At 42.0% G+C, this 21,546-nt stretch overlaps 1 protein-coding gene across 1 annotated transcript in view; it reads left to right on the top strand.

Annotated features, from left to right (window-relative positions):
* The window catches only part of ANTXR2 (ANTXR cell adhesion molecule 2), a 145,748-nt gene that overhangs the window by 89,685 nt on the left and 34,517 nt on the right, over positions 1–21,546 (top strand). The window contains exons 15-16 of the mRNA XM_080797136.1: positions 582–749; positions 1,025–1,105. Coding sequence (XP_080653262.1) covers positions 582–749; positions 1,025–1,105 — 249 coding nt within the window. The remainder of the gene's footprint in view (positions 1–581; positions 750–1,024; positions 1,106–21,546) is intronic.

Here is a 21,546-nt window from a genome sequence, read left to right as displayed (position 1 = left end):
AAAGAAAAATCATAAATCCTTTTTTACTTCCAAAGGCTAAATGTTTCAGTCATACTTTTCGACTGTATGTTGATGAGAGTTTGATGAAAAGTTTGGAGCAAGTTACTCCTTTGTATAAAATACATTTGTGAAATACATGTAAAAATACGCTTGTAGAATTCAAGCCTCTTTGAAACTTACTGACTTATTGTAGGTTCAAATCCCTGCCCCGTCACTTGCTAGCGTGTGGCTTTGGGCACATCACTTAACCTTTCTGTGTCTCAGTTTCCTCAGTTGGAAGCAAAAAACCAGAGTATCCGTAGTGTCTTTCTCATTGCATTTTTTGGGTACGGATTAAGTGCAGTTGTCACATAGTAACTGCCCGTCGTCATCTCTTGCCCCCACGGCCATCGGTACCTACGGTATGTGTTTAGCTGGAAGGGGAACAGACCTAAGGAAATATCCAAAGAGGAGGACGTTAGAGTTCGTGTGGCACGCATCTCTTCACTCCAAGAGAGTGAACCCGAGGACCATCTGCTAAATAAGTGTGTTCTTCTAGGACACTCGACGTCTGGTACAAGTATCTTCCCTTTGTCTTAAAGGTTCGCTGGGGCGATAAGGGATCTACTGAGGAAGGTGCGAGGCTGGAGAAAGCCAAGAACGCTGTGGTGAAGGTTCCCGAAGAAGCGGAGGAACCTGTCAGGCCGAGACCACCTCGGCCCAAACCCACACACCAGGCTCCTCAGACGAAGTGGTACACGCCAATTAAGGTCAGTGTCTGAGTTTTCTGTGACTTAACTGAGAGACTGTAGCTGGAGAAGCGATGACTCCTTAACTCCCCGCGGCCCAGCAGCCCTTCGCGGGCCGGCCGGACGACTCACTATTTCTCAGTGGCCAGGACCTTCGTGTTTGTTATTTATTTTTGTTTGTTTAGTTCAGGGAAGAAGTGAGAGAATAAGACTTTCCCATCTTCGTTTTAACGCTTCATTTAGTGACTAGAGGTCGAACACGTGCCCTCGGCACTTACAAATCCTGCCTCCCCCAGGGTCGTCTGGACGCGCTCTGGGCGCTGCTGAGACAGCAGTACGACCGGGTCTCCCTGATGCGGCCTCAGGAAGGCGACGAGGTTTGTATGTGGGGTGCGGCGGCCAGGAGCGGGGGGCCCGGGTCAGTATGACGGAGCTGGTGACACAGTAATCACAGAGAACGTGAGGCTTTGCCTGCCCTTGGGGAAGGAAGGAATGACCGTTTGGCGCAAGTTCCTATCACATGGGGCGCGTAATAAATGATCATCTACTGTTAGACAACATCTTCGAACCGTGGTTGACCACGGGTCCCTGCTCAAGGAACACGTGCCCGTTCTGGTCTGTCCTGCGCAGACTTTAATAAGCGCGCTCATGGCGTCAGCCTTTGGCTCGGGCCACGTCACATTCTGAGGTTTTGCCACTTTTCCAAGTGGGAAGGACAGACTTGGGATTAGTCGTCCGAGTCTTTCTCTACCGTTTACTGGCAGTGAGGCCCAGGGAACAGGCAGAGCCTCCTGTTCCGTCAGGTGTAAATACATATTCCTGTGCTTTCAACACTGATGCACGCTAATTTCTTAAATATATCAGAGTGTCTTTTGGTAGTCCTGCCTTAGCCACAGTCCCAGCCTGTAGTCAGCCGTGGCCCAGAGGCAGATAATCCTTCTTCTGACATGTGGCCAGAGGGCCAGGAGTAGCCGATGGCCCATCACGGGGACTCCGCCATTCATCTCATTTCCTCTCGTCATACAGACATTTTCTCATCTCACATCATCACAAGAAGAAGGAAGGGTAGGTACGGGACAATAATATTTTGAGAGCAAGACCACATTTACATGACCTTTATTACAGCGTAGCTCTGTAATTTCTCTATTTTATTATTAGGCATTTTTGCTCATCTCTCACTGCACTTAATTTATAAATTAAGCTTTATCATAGCTTTGTATGTGTGGGTTTGGACATAGTGTCCATAGGATTCGGTACTGTCTGTGGTTTCATGCATCCACTGGGGGTTTTGAAGTGTCTCGCCCGTGGATAAGGGGAGACTGTAAAGCATCCTAGAAATCTGCCATGGTGAGATACACATACACTCACATTAAAAAAATAAATACACACACACACACACACATATGTGTACATTTTTCCTACCCAGGAAGCCTATTTGATGTTTTTTCGTTTATGGAAATTTGGCTAGAATTCCTCTAGTGTTATGATTTCTTTAATATATTAGTGCTGTTTTTTGTCTGTATAAGAAAAATTGTTGAAGCATTTTCTTATGTAACTGTGGGCAGGTTTGGTTCAGACGCGACACTGTTAGCAAGGACAACAGGATCATCTCGTGGTGGGTCAACCCGGCCGTCCTCCTGACCACCGACTCTGAAGCGAGCGAGCTTTATGCGCCTCAACTTCACAGAACTTTAAGTTCAGTCAGGTTCAATAGGCTGTTTTTTTAAGGATGAACTGATCAGTGAAATCAGTAGTTATTTTGCAGTGCCAAACTAAGTTATGTTCAGTGTTACACATTTTAGCTTGGTGCGTCACATACAAAAACATATAAATCTTTAAAATTTTACTTCTATGAAATGAGGGTCATTTTAAAAACATCTGAGTTCAACCATTTAGGAAGTCCGGTTTGAGAATTCTCCACAGATCATTTATCCTTTGCTTGGACGATAGGTAGAGATGACACCGGTGGTGTATGAAGGAGCGTCTTTTACTACCAGACCGCTATGGCTGATAGAAAGTGAAAGGCCTAGTGGGGAATGTTTTTGAGAAGAAACAAGTAGGAAAAATGAAGATGGATGGATGGATAGATGGATGGATGGACAGATGGATGGATGGACAGATGGATGGATGGAAGGCAGGCAGGCAGGCAGGCTGGCTTTCATTTTCAGGTTTGCTAATGTTTATACCAGTTTATGCATTTCTGACATTCTCTGCTAATTTTCTTTTTGGCTTCTTTTGCATGAATGAAGCTTTCCAGTTGCTCTGTTCTTATCCTCATGAGCACAGTAAATATTGTTACTGACAAGGGCAGCCATGATACTGTGATATTTGTGTCTCCCCAAAATCTGCACCACTCATAAGACACATAATCTTAGTAAATAATTTGGTCAACTTTAAAAGACTTTACAGGAACTGAAATACATCAGATAATATCATCCAAAAAAGTAATATTTAATTACTCATTTATATAAAATCACGATTGCATGGTGCAGGGGCATAATCTGTATGGAAAAGTGAGCATCCCACAAATTTGATTTAAAAAAAGAGCAATAATATTTCTTAAATTCCAATACCTTTTTGCCATTAGAGTATCTTTCATTTGAGAAACAAAGTGATTCACCTAGTTAGAAAAAGAGGGCCCAGAGGTAGAAAAAGAATCAGGATATAGAGCATATTTTGCACTGCTAATTTTGATGTGCATTTGGTGTATGATATTAAAATGGGATGATTTGCTTTGGTAACGCTTTGTTTATGCATGAGAAGAAGACCGTGGGTCATCATTACCTTCTACTTACTGTGGCTAGTTAAGCCTTCAAAAATTAAATGGACTGTCTGATTTTTCACCAGTTCAGTATATGTAGACCTGGTTTGTCTCCTAGGATTACATGGAATAGAGAAAATTTTCAGTTTAGGAGACGAAGATGTCCAAGTGGCAGTGGTTTCCACTTCTCTGGCTCTTAGGGTTGCACACTCTAGGTAACCCAGAGTGGAACCACTGATTGGGAAAACTGGTCTAGGAATTTTTCCGATACCTTTAGATACTCGTATTCACCTGTGATTGGATACCGTAGCACATGGAAGGGTAAAATCCTATCTTCAGCCTTAGTCCTATGAAACCAATCAGTACTTAATTAAAATGAGTTAGGTTACTAGGACTGTCATGAACGGTTTCGTGTGTGTGTGTGTACACTCTATAGGTATATACAGTAGGGATAATCATTGTCCTTCCAAACTTTATCACTTTTATTTCACAAACCTATTGTTCCATTAATTTTTCCATTAAATATTAGGAAATTGGTAAGTACTGTTGTATTAGTTTGGGTTAGAGACATCAGTCCCCCCCAAACGTTTGTCTTTGCGTATCGAGTAATGCAGTGGACAGATGTTATTAGCTATTCAAGGACAGTCTTTTTTAAAGAAACTTTTAATCAACATATAAGCGCGTGAAAAAGTTTTGCAAGTCATCTCGTTATTTCCCGAGTTCATAAAGCCTGTGCGCGTGTCCCCGGCCTGCGCGTGTCCGAAGGGCCTGCAGAACCACGCGGCGGGTATGAAACGCTTTGTGCGGGGCAGAAGCGAGCGGAGATTTTGGAGGAATTTTCTGGTCGCTGGAAATGGAGGCGGTTGTTTCATATTGTCGAGGCATAAGCAAGAATGTTTTGTCCTTCGTGAATTTTAAAGGAGTCGTAGTCATTCATTGTCCTTCTTAAAACCAAACACACAAGGCCGACGAGCCGAGGCCGCGGAGAGACCGTAACGGGCGTGTCCAGGCTGGGGCTGAGGCTCCCCAGCGGCCGGGCCAGCGCCGGGTCCGCAGCGCGTCCTGGACGCTGGAAAACCGCCCGCGTCTTACTTGGAAGCCGCGTCCCGCGGGCTCAGCCTCTCCGGAGTGCGGCGCGAGGAGCACGTGAGCGCGCGGGGCTCGGGGGCCGGACTCGCCGCGGACCCGGAGGCCTTGTCCGAGTCGCTTCCGCTCGGGCGCGGAGTGCGACGGCGCCCCCGGCCCCCGGCTCGGCCCCCGGCTCGGCCCGCGCCCTGGGGGGTGGTGGATGCGCTCCGACGGTCCCGCGGCCCCCCCTCCCCCGGCTCATGCAGGGATCGGCGCGCGCGCCCGGGGCGCGGGGGTTCGAGCGGCGGCGGCGGGCCCGGCCGTCCGCGGAGGCTGCGCCGTCCTGGCCCCGCGCTCGCTGCCCGGAGGCCCGAGACACCAAAGGCGCGACCGCGGGCGGACGCAGCTGCGCTCCGCGCCTTGCCTTGGGCGCAAACAGAGATCTGACGGCGCCCGCCTCGGCGGCGCTGGGGGGCGCGGGCGCGGGGCCGCTCCGGAGACCGCGCGGCGCCGCAGCATCTGCCGCCGCGTGTCCGGGGGGGGGGCGGGGGGCAGCGCGTCCAGATTGCGGCCCCCGCGCCAGCCGCCGCCGCGGAGCCCCGGACGCGTTTGAAGGGGCGCATCAAACGGGCTGCGGAGCGCGGCGGGGGCGCGCCCGCGTTTCAAAGCGGCGTTTGTTGTGCAACAACAAGGTGGTTTATGAATCATGCATCGCCTCGCGCGCGCCGGCGCCCCGGAGGGCGGGGGCCGCAGAGCAGAGCAGAGCGGCGGCGGGGAAGAAAGCGCAGCCCGAGGTTGGGAGCTGCTCCACGAAGCAGCGGACTCTCCGGGGAGCTTCTAGGCTGCGCTCGAGGTTGCGCTCACCTTCAGCCGGCCCCGCGCCCCGCGTCCGCTCTGCCCGCGCGGCGCCCTCCCGGGTGTCCACTCGCTGCTTTCACGCGGGCACCGCGGCTTCTCAGTCCCGGCGCGCGAGAGGAGATCATTTTCAGATGGATGCAAAGTTTTAGCAAAGCAAAGTTTAGCAAATTGCATTGGCTTTTTGGGTATTAAAAATAAGATTTTAAGTCAAAAGTCAGAATTGCAGGTCCAGGCACGCCTTTTTCTTTTTAAGATTTTATTTATTTATTTATTTGACAGAGATCACAGGTACGCAGAGAGGCAGGCAGAGAGGGAGGAGGAAGCAGGCTCCCCGCTGAGCAGAGAGCCCGACGCGGGGCTCGATCCCAGGACCCTGAGACCATGACCCGAGCCGAAGGCAGAGGCCTCAACCCACGGAGCCACCCAGGCGCCCCGCCTTTTTCTTTTTGAGGCGCGGTCCCGTCCTGTCGCCTGGAGGCAGCCGGGAGGGAATGCGGGAGGGTGTGCACGTCCGTGCGGTGTGGCCCGGGCTCGCGGTGGTGCGCGCCGTCGCGGGGGGACCGGAGCGCGCGCTTCAGGGCGGGGCTGACAAGGCTCCAGCGTGTGCGGGCACAGTGGTCTGTGGTACCGTAAACCGTTCGTTTCAATGCCGTTTGGGCGCCCTCGGCTGCGGGGTGCCCGGGCCTGAGGTCAGGCGAGGCGTCCTTGGCCGCGCGCGGAGCGGGGCAGCGCCTGCGGGAGGGCGAGGGTGCGGCCCAGGCGGCCCCAGCCCGCGGCGAGACGGGCCGCCGAAGCGCCGACGGAGACTCCCGTCAAGCCCCGTGGCGCGGTGCGGAGGACGTTTGTTCCCCCTGCGGGTGGCGTTTGCAGGCCTGGAGAAGACGGACGGCAGCTGCTTTAGAAACGGAAGTCGCCTTGACAGCACCCGGCGTCCCCTGGTTTTTAAAACATCTGCACGAGGAAACCGTCTGAGAACCAAGCGCGGGTTCGCTCAACAGGCTCCGGAGGAACCCGGTAACCTCCGGGGCAGGCGATGAAGGCCGCGCCGTCCAGGGTCTGCCTCCGGCTCTGCTCGCGCTCACCTCCGGCCCCGCAGAACCCGACCCGTGGCCCCGGCCGCTGCTTCCCGGGGCCCGACCCTGCCGGGGTCCGCGCGGGGTCGAGCCTGCGGCCGTCACCCCGCACCCCGCGCGCCGCCGCTCGGACACGTCGTCTTCAGGCCTCGAAGCCCCCCCACACCTGCCAGACGTAGCGGCCCGCGGGTGTGTCCCGACGGACGGAAACCCGCCCTCGGGCGACTTGGCACCCGGACGTCGTCCGCGCTCGGGCTTTCGCTGCTCGGGTGCGTGTTTACACTTGGGTGTCCTGTGGCTGGACTGTGCGGTCGATTGCTTCAGAGCTGCAAGAAAACCCTCTATTTGAGCCTGAGTCGTTGAGGCCTCGTGTACACAAAATGTTCCCGGTAGCTTCAGACCTTTCCTCTTTTCAGTTCTTGAATGAAGGCGTAGAGGAAAATATCAAGCTTTTTTTTTTTTTTCTTTAACTCAAGTGACTGCGTACCTTCTATTTTTGTAAGATCTGAAATTTTATATGATCGTTGAACCCAATTATGACGGACGTGATTGGGGAAAACTCCCGTCAGAGTTTTCTAGCCTTTGTGTTATCTCTAGTATCTTTCATCGGATTATCTCTTGTCTTTATATTTTGGGGCACCCTTAAAATACCTGAAATATCCTGCTTAAATTAGTAGAAGTAATTCGCTTTGCCTTGTAAATATTTGAAAGATAAATTTTTACTTGAGCAACACATGGACTCGCCGTTATTACTACAGTCCCACTGAGTAGGTGTGGATGTGTGTGTGTGTGTGTTTACTCTAAATATATCTGTGTATATACATGTAGAACATATTTTCTCAGTGTGTGTGTTATCAACTAATGCCTGTTTCAGTGGAAAATAATAATTTCATGAAATAGATTACTTTTTTGGTACTATTTCTTAGGTTACATAAAACCGTCTCTTAATTATGGATAAAAGCAGGCAAAAGTACTGACGCAGTTTGGTTCCCTCAAGTGAAATATAAAATATGTGAACTGTAATAATTTAAATTATGACAAAAAGAAGACTTACTTCTTCAAAGAAAGTGTAAATAGAACCTGGATACTTAATTGGCTTCTTAACCCCCCAAGCCAGGCATAATTTGGATTTACTGTCCTCGTACATATATTATGTATTGACTTACAAGGTTAGATTTTCTTGGTTATTAGATTTCTTGGTTAAAATTGATCAACCAGTTTTTGAAGGTCAAGAGACAAAAATTATTATATTAGTGTAAATATCCTCTTCTCAAATTAATGCGCTGATCTTAGAAATAAGCTTTTTTTTTTTTTTTTAATCATCAGTGAGTTCTGGCACACTAAAACAATACTTCAAAAAACATTGAGATTTAATATTGGTTGTCCAGGGCTAAATACATTATTTTCTTAGCCTTAATATACAGGATTGCTGTAGAACATCTTGAGGACAACAATTAAATCATCCAACTGGGAGCAGAAATGGCAGCACAGATACAGTTTTTGACCTTTTTTTAACCATTTTGAGTACTTTATGTGTAGCTTTTTACAATTTTAATTATGGAGGATTAAATATATTTAAGTAAATCACTTTATGATTTCTAATAATTTACAAAAATCTCTATTATTCTGCATATATTAAATATTCAGTTTTCAATGTAGAGCTCAAAGGGCCCAGGCCAATGGGGAAAAAAATGCATTAAATTTTGTAGGCAGTTTATTATTTTAACAAAGTACATTATGATGGTGCCTTCATGTCTACCAGACCCCCACTTGTAAGTTTAGTTTAAGGAAAGCTTCGTTAACACAGGCAAATTGGCTTGAATAGGAAGCTTTTATTGCTCCCTTAATCCTCAAAATGAATTTATATGAACACATTATATAAATATATAGTTTAAGGAGAAATAATTTTTTTTTTGCTAAATATCTTTCATTTTTATTTCTAAATAAAATAAAACACTTGGATTTTTATAATACACACTTTTAATCTCTAAGTAAGTCCTTTTTAAAATTGCTTCGTGTAATCTTTATAGTTTCCATATAGAATTCCACTCTGCACAGAATAAAATTGCAGCCTCTAATACCTGAGAAATTTGTAACTGATATAACTTTGAGGTATGGAGTAAAAATGATTTACTATTCAAACTTTGAGAGAAATTGTGTCAGAAATACTGGTAGACATTCCCTTGTTTACTATTATATGACTGGATTAAAAATTGACTCTTTTATTTCAAAGGGTTCCAAGGAATTTCTTGAGTTGTTTTTTTTTTTTCTTCTTCCTTTTTAAAAATTAATGCAGCTGAGGCAGGTTTCACAAACTTGTCCCCGTTTCAGAGCCGTTTTACTCTATGATGCGCCTCTTATCTCTCTCCTTAGAGAGGTCTTTTCACTTCAAGAATGTAGGAAAAAAATGTATCTGATTTCCTAAACTTTAGAGTCCCATAATATTTCTTAGCAGGTTAGTATGCTGAAAATAATTTATATTATGCCTATATTTTAGAGTCTTCTCCAGTACTAAGCACATTTTGGTTTTGGATCAAAATTAAAGATTTCAAACAGTTTTTTTCTTAAATCAAGCACGGTTTCCTGCTTACAGTCAATTCTTCTATTAGAGCCATTTCCTGACACTAATGGTATCTTAATGAAGAGTGTATGATGAATTCAGTAAATTTTACTCAAATATCATTAAGATCTACCCTAATGAGAATGGGCTATACACACAAGGATTATATGGTTATGCAATTATCCACATGATATCATGTCATATATCATATACTATCTTGCTTATCTAACAAAGTAAATCCGTAAAACACATTTCAATAAAGAATTCAAATAGCACATTTATATCTGTGGTTTACAGATAAAGGCTCTGTCTAGAGTTAAGAGTGTTTACTCTCGGATTTCTTTCTCTACATTGTTCATCTCTCTCTCTTTTCCCTCCTCCTAACTTTGGTCGACTCCTAAGGTTTAACCCTTGGTCTCTTGTTAGTCTCACAAGTCACTGCTCTCTAGCGAGCACCTGGACGAGCGCTGCTTCGCTGTCATCATTAGACAGTTCCTCCTCTCTCCTAAATTCTGCTGACTACCACTGAGATCTTATATGAATTTCTTCTTGGGTGTCCTGTTGTCACCAGGTCTCTACGTATGGCTTCCAAACCGTAGTTACTACACAGCTTTTCTGTCGGTTGTTCCCTCTACCCTTCGCCTGATGTATCTAAGTCGATGGTTCCCACAACTCAATGAACAGGGTCAAGATGTTAGCTTTCTAATTCTGCGTACGGAATCGTAGGCCAGCAAATCATCATATTTCACTATAATGCAAAACAATGAGCTATTGAGGAATATATGCGTTAAACTCCAGTGACGCTCAGGAGATACATCATTTTGACTTTGTACACTTTAGAATTTTTGTTACCAGGACTTTGATTTTAGGTTCATGATTCTTCTCCTGAGACTGAGCTACTAAGAAAATTAAGACTTCAGAGCAGTTCTGAAATTTGATAAATTTGAGTTACTTCTTATAAAGATATGGTTGAGGATGCTGGTATATAAAAGTGTTATTTATGTGGGGCTGAGATTTATCATTTTGGATGATAATTAATTTATAATTCAATCTATTGCACATTTCCTGAGTTACAAAAACAAGACACCATTTTCTTTTGGGTGGAATTCTGAACGGATAAAAGGTTATCATTTTTATTAATTCTCCTTGTCAGGATATGTTTTGTATGTTGTTTGCAGTTGTATTGTTCTCTCTCTCTCTCTTTTTTTTTTTTTAAGATTTTATCTATTTATTTGACAGACAGAGATCACAAGTAGGCAGAGAGGCAGGGAGAGAGAGAGGGGGGAGCAGGCTCCTCGCTGAGCAGAGAGCCCAATTCCGGGGCTCGATCCCAGGACCCTGAGATCATGACCTAAGCCGGAGGCAGAGGCTTAACCCACTGAGCCCCCCAGGCGCCCCTGTTCTCCTCTTTTTCTAAATCAGATTTAGTCTTTGCTGAGTATTTGATCCAAGAAGAGTTCTCAGCGATTGGAGGTCTTGCTAGATCTGTATTTGTCCCAGTGACATCGTACATTAATGGCAGTCTCTTCATAATCATGTCTGTGCAGAGCTGTATGTGGCTTATGCTAGCTCCGAGCACCTTGTTGGTCCAGTTCATAGAAATGCTGGCTCTTTTGAGCAGGGAGAAGAGGGCTGATGATTGAATTCAGTTCATACTCTCCAGAAGAGGTGTGATGGCTCTATCTGTCCTCTGAATCCAGATTTATGAACTAGTCCTATGCTCTTAACTAGATTAGTTCCTTTTCCATTAACTGCTTAAAGTAGGCCAGCTGTCTGAGCCGTTGGTTGTAAATTTGCTAATGTCTACTTCGTTAATCTCAGATACAAAAGGCAACAGAGAACAGGAACAAAGTTTTAGGACCTTGGGTTTTCGCAGCCTGCAATGAGCATGGAATGGTTGCAGGAATGAGAAATTGAAGGGATAGGAGGGAGTGTCACACTGAGGAAAAGGGGTGACTTCTGTCATTAATCTTAATTAATTGTCAAGAGTTTTAAATCTGAGTTATTAATACTGAAGTTAAGCCTTTAATGCACTGTTCAAGCTTTGGCATCAGATGCTCTTTTATGAGATAAGAGGTTTAGGAGGGAGAGTAGGGTGTGTGTGTGTGTGTGTGTGTGAGAGAGAGAGAGAGAGAGAGAGAGAGAGACTTACATAAATATTTTCATTTACATCTTTCAAACATTTCCCTGGGTTAATATTCAGGCCTTCACCTTTTGACAGTTACTGTAGGGCAGTTAGGAATTATAGATAAGTAACAATAAATCCAAATAAAATCCCTAGGTACAGCATCAGCAGTAAATCTGAAGGATATTACTTTCATGGTTACCAGCATACAAAATATTTCACTGAAGAGGAAATGTCGGATTATGGGCTAAAATAGAAGGAGGGAACGTCAGGACCAGAAAGAGAAAAACAAGGGAAGAAAGAGGAAAAACATGAAAAACGAGGAAGAAAGATTATTCCTCTGAAACACGTGCAGGCAATAGGAGATTCAAGTGTTTATTTAAATAATAAGCTGCAAATTATATGTTTGTAAGGTTGCCTACTCCACTACAGTGAGGTATTAATCATTTGGAATGAAACTGACCCTTGAAATGACTAAGACATCTACTTAAAGTCTCTTTTTTTTCCTCCCCGCTAGCTGTTCCGTTCATGTTTGTCAGGTTAATCTCCCTTCATTATTAAATCTGTGTTATTATTCTGTGATACTTTTCAATGTGAAATCACAGAAAACTATATTATGGATATTTTGGCTATAGAAAAATGACTTGCAATTCTTCCAGATTAAATCTGTAAAAGCACATAAGGCTCAAAATTTAAGAATATGGTTTCAGAATTAAATCTCATGTTCTCCATGCAAAATAAAAAAACAAAAAGGGCTTCAGTGAAAATATGCAACACAATAAATTAGTTTTCACTTGTATATCTGACTTCTGACGACCGTGAACTAAACTTCAGTAGCAAGTTATAGTCAGCGACTTAAATATTAGTGTCTACAAATTTGAAATCACAGATTTGGCTTGAGACATACACGTTTATCCTTTGCAGCAATGTTTTCTTCTTTTTATTTTTTAAAAAGATTTTATTTATTTATTTGGAAGAGAGAGAGAGTGAGAGAGAGCATGAGAGGGGAGAAGGTCAGAGGGAGAAGCAGGGTCCCTGCTGAGCAGAAAGCACGATGTGGGACTCGATCCCAGGACTCCAGGATCGTGACCTCAGCTGAAGGCAGTGGCTTAACCAAATGAGCCACCCAGGTGCCCTGTTTTCTTCTTTTTTATATTAGCTCTAAATGTAAATAGGAAAAAGCATGAAAGTGAAATAGTATTTATTTATTCACCTATTTATTTTTGTACACAATAATTATTGGAGAGACAAGCAAAAATCTGCATATGTCAACAGTTTAGCTCTTAATTTACAGTTAGTGGACAGCCAGTAAGGGATTAGAGCTGGGCAGTAACATGATCCTCTTGAAAGGTTGTCAAATAAATTTGTGACAGGAGTGGAGATAATTTGTGTTCTCCTGTAGAGCTTAGCCCCTTTATCGATGTTTTTGTCTTTGTCTATAGTCCTTTCATTATGATTCACAAAAAAGAATCATATAAAAGTTTTTTATAGCAACTCTTGTGGATTGTCAAGAAGTCGAGGGGTTTCTTGGTAACACTTTTTCCAGTAGGAATCCTATTCTTATTTTTTTTTTCTTTTTTTGCTAAAGGGTTGATATCTACCAACTTAGGTTTATTAGTGACCAAAAAAGAGATTCATGGCTTCAGATATTTTCTTGATTTTTCAGGGCTTTTCTTCCTTGCGTCTTAGGGACATATAGATAGATAAATGCAGCTCAGGCGTGTGATACCAGTGTATATGAATGTATGTGTGTGTTCATGTGTTTATGTGCATGTGTATGTGAGGTGTGTTTATGCATCTGGTGGGGCGGCACTGCCTGTACTTCTTGAGGGCACTGCTAACTTCAGGAAAGAGGAAATCTTTCTTTTTTTTTAAATTTTTAAAAATTTTTATTAACATCTAATGTATTATTTGCCCCAGGGGTATAGGTCTGTGAATCGTCAGGCTTACACACCTCACAGCACTCCCCATAGCCCATACCCTCCCCAGTGCTCATCACCCCACCTCCCCGGGGGAATCTTTCATAGGGAAGATTCAGAACTCAGATCCAGCTAACAGTCGTTGACAGCCTGCTGTGTCCTAGGTATGTTCTGTTCGGTATATTCAGCTCTTCATTGTGCTGAGAGTGAGGTGTCTGTACTATTCCCATAGTAGAGATGAAGAGCATGAGTCCGAGGTATTTAGTGAATTTCCCAAGGTTATGTTGCTGGAGAGTAATAGAACTTGAATTCGAACCCACGTTTTCCGGTTTCTGGCTCAGTGAGCGCTCCGGTCCGCCGTGCTGTCGTTTCTCAGGGCAGGGCTTTATTTCCCTTTCTGTTCAGACAATAACCGAGTGAATTAAGACGATTATACAGGTCGGGAAGTACTTTTAAAATTTCAGTTTTGAATCTGATTCCTTTGATACAGAAATTATTAATTTGTATCAATGTCTATATCAATGAATTGTTTTGGAATATATGCAGAAAGCATGCACATTATTTCCTCTCTCTGTGTACTGTACATTCACTTTTGCATGCATCTGTAAATACAAGATAACATTTAGAAGTGGCAGTGAATTCCACAGAAGGTTAATAAGCTGCATCTGTAAATAAAACATAATATTTGGAATTGGCAGTAGAGTTCACGGACAGTTGATAAGGATCTTTCGCATCATAAAGGACCTGAGAAGTCCTGTAATTCACCCTCTTCCCCGGCCCTTCAGTCCATGCTCCAGAAAGAAGAGCATGTTCAAAGGCACAAGAGGTCTGGAATATCTGTGTATTCCGGGAATAGTGTTCTAGCCTGGGACAAGAACCTGGGGATTAGGGAAGTAAGTAATGAGAAGAAAGCAGGATTACAGAAGTCCTAAAGCCCTTGGTGACATATTGGTAAGATCACTACATTGGGAATCCAGAGGCTTAGATCCCTATACTGTCATTGATTTGCTTTAAATCCAGCACAAATTGCCTCTTCTCTCTGGTCCTCAGTTTTCTGATGTGTATATAGAGAAATAAGTGATCACAAAGACACCTTTGAATTCTAGCAATCTTGTCTTTTTTCCCCTAATTTGAACCAAGCCAGCGATATGAAGACAGGACTTTTGCCGTAACGTTCACACGGCTATCCCCAGGACATTGTGCACTGCCTCTCAGGAGGCTTTAGTAAACGCTGATGAATAAAAAAATTGATGTCAGTAGAAAGTTCAGTCTGTTGTTTACAAACGTGTTTAAACTAATTTGTACTTTTTTAATAATTAGACATTTTGTAAGCCCATCAATAATTTTAATACTACATACAAACAACTTGAAACTAATATGACACTGTATGTTAACTTCACTGGAATTAAAATAAAAAATAACACATACAAACGTTTTACAAGTTATTTTAAAAGCTAAAATATTGCATATATTCCTCACCGTATTCTGAAACATGTTGGAAAAACGATAACGATACTACGATTCTAGATCCGTAATGGATATTCTGCTGCTATTATGCTTTAAATAAATTAAATAAAAATAACTCCATATGGAAGAAAGTAGAAAGAATACAGATTTAAGAGAGCATTTAAATTTTATGCCAGTTTTCTGTCTTTTTAAGGCTAGTCTGTTTCTCACTCTTTTCTTCTTTCAGAAAAAGAGAAGATATTAATGTGTGATATTGGATTATCTCTATTGTCATTTTGATATGTTGCAATTTGCTGCCTTGTGTCACAACTGCAAAGTAATTTAAACACAAATTTTCTTTTATTTAGTGCTATTATAAGCAGTGAAGTACTAATGTGTTTCTGTCATTAAATATATATAACTACATGGAACCCTTCTCCCATTGGGTCACTCTGAAATTGATTTTCCAACTTGAGTTATCAGTAGTGGACAAATGTTAAATGAAAATCAATCACTTTGATTTAAATTAACCAAATACACTTCTATTAAGTGGTCTTTTTCCCCTAACTAGATGACAACACTTTTGGTGATCTCTAGCCTTTAAATGCTTTTAACATAAATCTCTAAGGACAATGGTTTGATCATAGTTTTATTCTTATAGTAGAATTACCTTAACTCTTGATTGGTTAGATAAAATTATACTTTAGATATTATTTATAAACCAAACAACCCTGAATTAATATTATTTTAATATCGAATTCTTAGGTCTTTAGTATTTCAAGTGTATATTAGAAATATTTCATTAAGAATATAATGTGGATAGGAGCGCCTGGGTGGCTCAGTGGGTTAAACCTCTGTCTTCCGCTCGGGTCATGATCTCAGGGTCCTGGGATCGAGCCCCGCACTGGGCTCTCTGCTTAGCAGGGAGCCTGCTTCCCCCCTCTCTCTCTGCCTACCTCTCTGCCTACTTGTGATCTCTCTCTGTCAAATAAATAGATAAAATCTTAAAAAAAATAATATAATGTGGATAGGAACAGAATTATACAGGGAATTATAAAGATCAAGCAAGACTTGGAAACAGAGCAAACTTTAGCTTCTTTTCCTTTTTTTTTATTTTTTATTTTGCTGTATCGTATGGTAGTTCTGTTCTTAATTTTTTGAGGAAGCTCCATACTGTATTCCATTGGCTGTACCTATTAATTTACTTATTATTTTTAATTGCTTGTTTCTAATTTATTTTATTTACTTATTTTTTAATTGAAGTACAGTTGAGACACAATGTTACGTTAGTTTCAGGTGTACTAGATAGAGATTCAACAATGAGTCTGTATGCCATTCTCTGTTCACCCCAGGTGTGGCTGTCTGTCACCAGACAATGCCATTACAATACCATTGACTATGTTCCCTGTGTTCTGCCTTCTATCCCTATGACTTTAAAACAGGCAAAGATACAAAATCAGGAAAGACCCCAATGCAACATATACTTTAGGTAATTATAGCGATGTTGGGACAGTGTTAGGATCCAAAACTGTCATGGCCAGCATAGAAAGTCAAGAATAGACTTAAGTAAAAAAATTGTTTAAGAATATAATTCTATGGAAGACAGCACATATCACCATCATTATTAATACCATCATTAATAACCAAACGCAGCGTAGTCTCTAGAGAAGCACTTATGTACCAGATACTATGCTAGTGACCTTAGGTATGTTGCACTAATTTTTAAAACAACTCACTGCAAAGTACATTTATCCCCATTTTATAGATAAGGACACTGAGGCTCAGAAAGGTCAGGTAATTGCCAGAGTCACATAGGTAGGTGGTGAGTGAGTGAGTAGTATTAACTTTCTTTGAATTTTAAATATGTTATTGGAAAATTTAGTTTGCTAATTAAATTCTACTTTATGTTTCAGATTTAATTGGCCAATTACACAGAAAATGCAGCAGTTTAAAGTTCACTGTTTTAGTTCTAATTTATAGGCTTATACATTGAATTGAGAATGAAATACCAATGAAATTAGGTTGAAGAGGCCAACATAGAAATGGAACACACTAGTAAACTGTTTAAATAACCTCAGAATCACTAGTGACTATTTAAACATAATATATCCAAAACATAAATATTAAGCATTTTAGTCAATCACACTGTTGGAAATATTGGGCTCAGAAAATCATTTGTGGATTGATTTTTGAGCATCTAGTTATTATGCAGAGACCAAGGCTTAGGAACAATTACAAAACATTTCCTTTAAAAAATAAATGAAATATAAGTAGTGGTAACAAGTCAACAGGTTACTCTTTAATGTTTTTTTTTTTTTTAAGATTTTATTTACTTATTTGTCAGAGAGAGAGAGAGAGAGAGAGTGAGCACTGGCAGATGGAGGCAGAGGGAGAAGCAGGCTCCCTGCTGAGCAAGGAGCCCGATGTGGGACTCGATCCCAGGACGCTGGGATCATGACCTGAGCCGAAGGCAGCTGCTTAGCCAACTGAGCCACCCAGGCGTCCCTTTAATGTTGTTTTTTTTTTTAAATTTAATTCCAGTTTAGTTAATATGCAGTGTTATATCAGGTTCGGGTGTACAATCAGTGGTTCCACAATTCTGTGCATTGTCAGTGCTCATCAGAGGACGAGCACTCTTAATCCCTGGCACCTTTTCACACCGTCCCCCAGCTCCCTTCAGTTTGTTTTCTATAGTTAAGAGTTTGTTTCTTGGTTTGTCTCTCTTTATTCCTTTGTTTTCTTTCAAAATTCCACGTATGAGTAAAATCATGTAGTATTTGTCTTTCTTTAAGTGGCTTATTTCACTTAGCATTATACTCCAGCTCTGTCCACATTGCTGCAAATAGCAAGATTTCATTCCTTTTTATAACTGAGTAATACTTCACTCTCTCTGTGTACCACATCGTCTTTGTTCGTCTATTGATGGACACTTGGACTGCTATCTAGTTTGGCTAATTATTGTAAATAATGCTGCAATAAATGTAGGGATGCATATATTTCTTCTAGTTAGTGTCTTTGTATTCTTTGAGTAACTACGCAGTAGAGTGATGACTGGATCATAGGGTAGTCTTTTTTTTTAAGATGTTATTTATTTATTTGACAGAGAGTGAGAGCGGGGACACAAGCAGGGGGAGAGGGAGAGAGAGAAACAGGCTTCCCGCTGAGCAGCGAGCTCGATGTGGGGCTGGATGCGGGGCTCAATCCCAGGACCCTGGGATCACGACCTGAGCCAAAGGCAGACGCTTAATGACTGAGCCACCCAGGCGCCCCCTTTTTTAAATTTTTTACAGAAACTTCATACTTTCTTCCACAGTGGCTGCACCAGTTTGCATTCCCATCAGTGCACAAGGGTTCCTTTTTCTCCACATCCTCACCAGCACTTGTTTCTTGTGTTTCTGATTTTAGCCATTCTGACAGGTGTGAGGTGGCATCTCGCTGTGGTTTTGATTTCCATCTCCCTGGTGATGAGTGATGTGGAGCATCTTTCCATGTGTCTGTTGGCCATCTGGATGTCTTCCTTGGAGAAATGACTATTCATGTCTTCTGCTCATTTGCTTAACTGGATTATTTGGGGGTTTTTTGGTGTTGAATTGTATAAGTTCTTTGTATATTTTGGATACTAACCCTTTACAGATACATCATTCGCCGGATCTTCTCCCATTCGGTAGGTGGTCATTCAGCTGTGTTGGGCGTATCCTTTGCTGTACCTTTTATTTTGATGGAATCCCAGCAGTTTATTTTTGTTGTTGTTTCCTTGCCTCAGGGGACGTATTTGGAAAGATGTCGCTATTGCCAACTTAACAGGTTACTCTTAACATTAAACTTCTAAAATCTTTCGTTCTCATCTATAAAATCAAACTAAAAGGAAGAGTTCCATCCAGGGGCTTGGATGATGACACAATTCCCAATTACATTTTTCAAATGTGCTTCGTACCAAAATTCCTGTTCGCTCTAGTAAAGCCATTTTTAGTTTGGGACACTGTTGGGACAGTCTTGTCATTTGTTGTTTATAATCCCTGAAAAGCAACCTGCTTTTCAGAATGTTTCATCATCATTTTGGACTTCTTAAATTTATGTTAAATCGACTGTTTATTTCCCTGATTATCCTCTCTTGCTTCAGCTCTCATTTTGATCCATGGAGCAGCTGACTCTGCTTGTTGGAGTTCTCCTTTGATCTAGCTCAGAGTAGTACGCCCCAGTTGTCCTTAAAACCACCTCGCTGGAGTAGTTTTTCAGGTGTCTCTCTCCTCGGGAGCATCAGTGAAAATTGAGGCAAACGGGCTGCCATTGCTTTTAAGACAAATCCCTGGCCTGCTTCCTTGTCAGTCCACCTGCCGTCCGAGCTGTGCTCTAAGTGTGCACCCTAAGTCTCTTAAATGTCACATGGGGGACTTCCTCATTTTAAAGCCACCTTTGATTCCATTTTCGATGAGGCATCTTGAAAGATTTTCATGTCATGGCATGCTGACATTATGATTTTCATTTCTGTATTGCTGAGAAAATACCTCTTTACCAAATTGTAAGAAAAAGTAAGTCTGTCTTATTCCCACGTTATCATTCTGTGTGCTCCCTCTCATCTAAAGATACTCATATTCGTAGTAATGACCAGACAATTTTTGTAATTGAAAGTTACAAAATATCCATATAAACCAAATTTTAAAGCTAAAGTTATGATATTTAGAAGAAACAGTTTTCTAATCCTTTCTAAACATTTACTGCTTTGTTTTTGGAATATTTTTAGGAGTAAGAAACAGGTTAAACACAGGAATAGTTAATTATATCAATATAATGGTAATATATGGTATGTAAGATTATAGGTGAATATTTGATTTTTAAAATTATTAATGCTAGAATTTTTCTTTTTTTGGTGTTTTGAAAAACATGAGCATTTAAACACATTCCCTGCTTTTGTCCTTTTTAAATTTTTGGTTAAAATGGTTTTTAGTAAAATTAGACTGAGAGGAAATTGAACTATAATCTTGACAATGAGCTCTTTAAAACAAAAGTAACGATTACTAGATATTCCCTACCTACCAGGAATTTATGATCTAGTTGGGGCAGGTGATAAAGTAAAGCTCACAAAGTATAACTCGAAGCAAAGAAAGTAAAGTTCCCTTAACAAACAAAAACAAAAACAAAAAAATGAAGCCAACCTAACAATCTAGATGGATTTTAATTCCTAATCCAATTTTCTCATATTGTATGGCCATGAAATCTATGACAATGCAGCTATTGATACTGTATTTTGAAGAATTAACATAATACTTTTGCTTTATATGAATTCTTAGTAAAACACACATGACTGCATTACAGATAATTTGTAATATATATTTACAGCAAAGAATGGTATGATAGACCATTCAATTATACAGTTGCAATTTGACAAACAGTAGTTTAAAAAACTGAGCTAGAATTAACATGTGAGAGGCATAAAAATAAAATTATTCATTTCTTTGTGAACATTCACGATTTTAAGCAATTTTTGGGACCCCAAAATACTTCGTACACGGTCCTCAATAAGACTGTAGTCTACTTAAAGGACCAAGAATACACATATAGATAACAAAATAATGAAATACATAAAAACCAATTCAGGCAGTAACAGAAGAGATATTGCCAAAGTGTTGCCTAATTAATTTCCAAATGAGTGGTCTAGACGTTAATTGCTGTTCGAGTTATCAGGGAAGAGCACTTCAGACTAGGAGGTAGAATGACAGTTCATAGATGAAGAAAGATTTGCGTTGACCTTGAAGGACTGGTAACAGGTGGAGAAGGTAGGAAAGTTCTCGTTTGTTCCACAACAGTGGTTCAGCTATTTCCTTGAGCAACTTCCAAGCTGCGTGGGGTGGGGTGGGGGTGGGGGTGTGGTTGTAGGACATAAATCAAGGTCATATCCAGTTCTCAAGCATCTAGTGTATTGGACTTACACTTAGCAATCAGTGTCCAGCAAATATTTATTGCTCTGATTCTCAAGTTTTTTAAACCTTGTGCCACACTAGGGTGCCTGGGTGACTCAGTGGGTTAAACCTCTGCCTTTGGCTCAGGTCATGATCTCAGGGTCCTGGGATCGAGCCCCGCGTAGGGCTCTCTGCTCAGCAGGGAGCCTGCTTCTCCCTCTCTCTCTGCCTGCCTCTCTGCCTACTTGTGATCGCTCTCTCTGTCAAATAAATAAAATCTTAAAAAACAAAACAAAACACCTTTGTGCCACCAGAAAAAGATATTTTACTGAATTTTGTTTTCTTCTGAAAACATTTTTAGGAAGTGTTAGCTTGCTGGTCTGCACTCTGTACGCTCCTGGCTAGGTTGAAAGAAAGGCATCTGGGCTCATGCAGGGTCCACGTGGTGAGGGCACAACAAGGAACAATGGGATTTCATCAGAGTGGGGGAGAGGAGTTAAAAGGGGCTCTTAACAGGACTTGAAGACTGAGAGGCGGTGGGTGTTTGACGGAGAGGATAGCAAGAAGAGAGAGCACCTGACGGTGGGCCGTGAAGTTGAGCTTGAAAAAAAAAGTTGGAAATGCTCGGTAGGAAGTTAGAAATACTAGATTTATCAGAAAAAAATCTCCTGTGGCCATATTTAAGAGTCTGAGGATCGGTTCGTCCTACTCTGTGTTGGTTATTTTCTCTCCTGTAGGTCAAAACCACATCTGTTTTATTTTTTTAAATTAGAAATAGCTTCCTGACTGCTGCTTGGCAGATGTTCTCATTTTCCAGTTCTTTGCCCTTTTTGGTTGTATGAAATATATAAAAACGGAAGAATTTGAACAGTCTGCAGCAGAGGGAGGGTAGGTAGAGTGGGCAAGGAGGGAGAAGAAAGAAGAAGTAGTAGCAGCTTTGGTTCATCAAATTCTGACGCTGTTAACTTGCAGCTGTTTTCAGCAGCTTAATTCTTTTAAGAGGTGGAGATAACGGAGATGTGGCTTTTCTTTGAAAGCCGTGAGAGTTTCCTAAATGAACTTGGGTAGTAACTGAGAGACGAGGGTCTGCAGGTTCTCGTGAGCTGTTGCA

This window comes from Martes martes (assembly GCF_963455335.1).
Source record: "Martes martes genome assembly, chromosome: 2".
In the NCBI taxonomy this organism is placed as follows: domain Eukaryota; kingdom Metazoa; phylum Chordata; class Mammalia; order Carnivora; family Mustelidae; genus Martes; species Martes martes.
The sequence above is the reverse complement of the archived record's forward strand: the minus strand, read 5'-3'. Positions and strand labels throughout refer to the sequence as shown.